General features: G+C 38.0%; 1 protein-coding gene across 1 annotated transcript; it reads left to right on the top strand.

Annotated features, from left to right (window-relative positions):
* The first annotated feature begins 209 nt into the window (after positions 1 to 209).
* LOC107896368 (protein NRT1/ PTR FAMILY 2.13) lies at positions 210 to 3,458 on the top strand. Its single transcript, XM_016821534.2, has 4 exons — positions 210 to 545; positions 669 to 886; positions 1,850 to 2,421; positions 2,521 to 3,458. The coding sequence occupies exons 1-4, from the start codon at positions 383 to 385 to the stop codon at positions 3,374 to 3,376; spliced, it is 1,809 nt and encodes a 602-aa protein (XP_016677023.2). The 5' UTR covers positions 210 to 382; the 3' UTR covers positions 3,377 to 3,458.
* The last annotated feature ends 566 nt before the right edge of the window (positions 3,459 to 4,024 follow it).

Genomic DNA, 4,024 nt, shown 5'->3' with positions numbered 1-4,024 from the left:
AATTATTTGAAAAACACCTCCAAGCTAACTTGGGCATAATTTAAAGTAGGTTGCAATGGTTTTTCCATTAAAAAAAAATACAAAACATACTACTACGTTACAGTATTTTTCATAAATTCTAAGCCTTGCTTGGGAAGGACAAGGTGGGCAAGTTTCAGATTTTGGGTCCGTCCATATATAGGAGGCACGGAATTGTTTGTCATATTTTGTCTGCACATGCGGTTTACATTTTTCACTCCTTTATTTCGTCAGCCATTCAATCTACCCCCCCTCCTTTAACGAAAGCTTATCTATATGTATATATTAGGTTGTGCAATTGCATAGGTAACCCAAAAATCTCCACATGCTTTCCAATAACACCTAAGCTTACCTTAAAGCAAATATGGTGGTGAAGAGCATCAAAGAGAAATCCAGTTCCTTTTTCCTATATTTCTGCTCAAAAGGGTTCAAAAAACCAGCCTCTCCACAACAAGGAACCAAGGGAAATGCTGTGTCATCAGAGCAGAAACCGCCCGGAGGATGGAAAGCAATGCCTTTCATTTTAGGTTTAATTCAACTTTTTTTTTCTCTCCTTTCTGAGGAATCTGATTTATTTAATGCTATAGTTGTCGTTTAGTTTTAACATAGTGCAAAAAAAAAAAAAAACACTGTGGGTGGTGGTGGTGCAGGGAATGAAACGTTTGAGAGATTTGCAACGATTGGGTTGCTGTCAAATTTCATGGTGTATTTGATGAAAAAGTTTAACATGGACCAAGTTTCAGCTTCCAATGTACTCAATATCTGGTCTGGTGTATCTAACTTCGCACCACTCATCGGTGCTTTCATCTCTGATGCCTACGTCGGTAGATTCGCCACCATTGCTGTCGCATCCGTCGCTTCATTTATGGTAAGAGTTTAGTAACACCAGTGTTGATATACAGTAAATAATTTTATTTTTCAAAGGTCACCATATCTTCTCGAGTTTTTTGCCTTGATGATAATTCGTACAAGGGAAAGGAGATCTTGTCTTGACTTGCAAGATTTTTTTACCCTTGCAAAAGTAAAAACTACAGACACGTATCATATCTGTCGCTGAGGTTAAACACCGGGTCTAAATTTGCCTGCTATGCATGTAGTTTCTTGTTGGAAATCTAGCCCCGAATTGAATGCAATATCTCGGTCCAACACGATGATATTAATGGCAACATTAAAATTCATGTATGTGACAGAGATATCATTAGCTCAAGTTAGGTTAGTATTTGTCATGTAAATATTTTTTATCCGGATGCTACACCAATATATGAATGAAAAATTAGATTGATTGTCAAATTTATGTAACTTTTGGTTCATTTAGACTAACATAAACTAAATTATTCAATTTGCATTGCCCACTGATTTATTTATCAACCTTTGAGGCCAACCAATCATATATGATTTACAAACATTATCTTTGTTCATTATACATCATTATCAATAATAATACAGTACCCAAAAAAATAGATAATATCTTTTTTCACAACAATTTTGACATAGTTAATTATTGTGATATATGTACCTAAAATACTTTTTCACAAATATGGAAAATTAGGCCATAATTTAATATTTATGTTTGTCTGTCTATTTAGTTTATGTTTAATATATCTTATAATTATATCTTACCTGCTGCTTTGGGTCAATGATAAAAAAAAGTATGTCCAATTTAAAAAGTTAGCATTTATAAATTCTCCATCTGTTCCAATTTCTTTATATTAACAAATCGTGTCAATGATTAGAGAACGTCTTGGCTCTAGAGGATAAGGGTTCAAATGTCAAACGTAAAAACATAGAAACTACTAACGTGACCCCTGACTATTATATTTTACGTTGACAGGGAATGCTGACGATAACTTTGACGGCTTGGATCCCACAGCTCCAGCCTCCACAATGCCCAGCTGAGCACCAATTACATGGTCACTGCATTAGTCCAAGCAAGGCTCAACTGGGAGTACTGCTAACAGGGTTAGGCCTCTTATCAATTGGAACTGGTGGGATAAGACCCTGCAGCATTCCCTTTGGGATTGACCAGTTTGATCCAACCACTGAAGAAGGGGCTAAAGGGATCAACAGCTTCTTCAATTGGTACTACACCACATTCACATTGGTCATATTGCTCACTTTAACCCTTGTGGTTTATATTCAAGACTCAGTGAGCTGGGTTCTAGGCCTTGGAATCCCCACTCTCCTCATGGCTGCTTCAATTGTTTTGTTTCTCATCGGAACCAGAATTTATGTGCATGTGAAGCCCCAAGGAAGCATTTTTTCAAGCATTGCCCAAGTGTTTGTTGCTGCTTACAACAAACGACATCTTAAGCTTCCTGCAGAGGGACAGGAATTTGGAGTTTTCTATGATCCTCCTTTAAAGGAATACGTGTTGTCAAAGCTACCCCTCACCTACCAGTTCAGGTCATCTATCTTATCACTAAAACTTAAAACACTGTCAACATATACATTGTTTCTTTCATGGTAAAAGTTGATAATATGAACTGGTTGATGTTGACTTAGGTTCTTGAACAAAGCCGCGATAACAACCAAGAATGATTTAGAAGACGATGGTTCCCCTAAAAAATGGTGGTTGTGCAGCATCCAAGATGTAGAAGAGGTCAAATGCCTTATCAGAATCATCCCTATATGGGCTTCTGGTATCATTAGCTTCACCGCCATGGCACAACAGGGAACATTCACCTTATCACAAGCTTTGAAAATGAACAGGCATCTTGGTCCCAAGTTCCAAATCCCAGCTGGTTCCATGGGTGTCATATCGATGCTCACAATTGGGATTTTCCTCCCAGTCTATGACCGAATCATGGTCCCATCTCTTCGAAAAATCACCAAACACGAAGGTGGGATAACACTTCTTCAAAGAATTGGAATTGGTAACTTTTTCTCTATCCTAGCCATGGTCGCTGCTGGCGTGTTCGAACAGAAGAGAAGGAACTCAGCTACATTGCACCCTGGTGCCGCTCCAATCTCGGTCTTTTGGCTATCTCCTCAGCTTATTCTCATGGGTTTCTGCGAGGCATTCAACATTCTTGGGCAGATTGAGTTCTTCAACAAGCAGTTCCCTGAGCATATGAGAAGCATTGCTAATTCTCTCATCTTTTGCTCCTGGGCTGGTTCAAGCTACTTGAGCAGCATAGTAGTGAATGTTGTGCATCATGTCACCGGAGGCCACGGCCACCCCGACTGGTTGACTAATGATATTAATGCTGGCAGATTGGATTACTTTTACTACATTCTAGCAGTGATGAGCGCCTTCAATTTCCTTTATTTCCTCTATGTTGCTCATCGGTATCGTTACAAGGGCCAAGCACGAATAGAACCGAAATCTGAACCCGATGTAGAGCTAAGTTCGATGTAACCATGAAACCAATTAAGCTGTTGTAGTTTTAATGTATATCACATGCTACCAAATAATAAAAAACGTACTCATTTGAGGTAAACTTTCACATCTAGTCTATTTCATTGTTGCCTTGTAAGATCAACAATAAAGGCGAAAGCGCGTGCTGCTTTTCACCGTTTATTGTCTTGAAATTTCATGTATCTTTGATTTAGTCTTTATTTGGATGTTGAGATATGAGATACGACACCCACTCGATTAAGTGCAGCATGGAATCAGAAAAAAAGCCTGCAATTGCTACGTGGCATGGATCTGTGGGATTCGAGGTTAGATGATGGAGTTTAGTGTCAATTATAGAACTTTTTGGAGCTTTCTATCTTTATTTTCCAGCAATGTAGCATGGTTTTATGGCTGACAAGATAATGCCCATCTTTTTATCTCTTCATCCTTCTTTCCTTTTCATTATAGACTTCACAGTTGTAGAAACCGAATGGAACACCGCCGGTTTTTTTTTCCTGCTTAATAAAATAATAAAATTCTATTGAAACTCAACAGGGTAAAATTAACCAGAAGATTTGTAAAAATACCTTCCCAAAGCAAGTACTTGATTAGATAAGTTACACTAGCATAAAAATCATCAATTATTTGATTGTCTTCCATCTTTTAAGG

Source organism: Gossypium hirsutum, chromosome A04, assembly GCF_007990345.1.
Source record: "Gossypium hirsutum isolate 1008001.06 chromosome A04, Gossypium_hirsutum_v2.1, whole genome shotgun sequence".
Classification (NCBI taxonomy): domain Eukaryota; kingdom Viridiplantae; phylum Streptophyta; class Magnoliopsida; order Malvales; family Malvaceae; genus Gossypium; species Gossypium hirsutum.
This window is presented reverse-complemented; position numbering and strand designations above follow the sequence as displayed.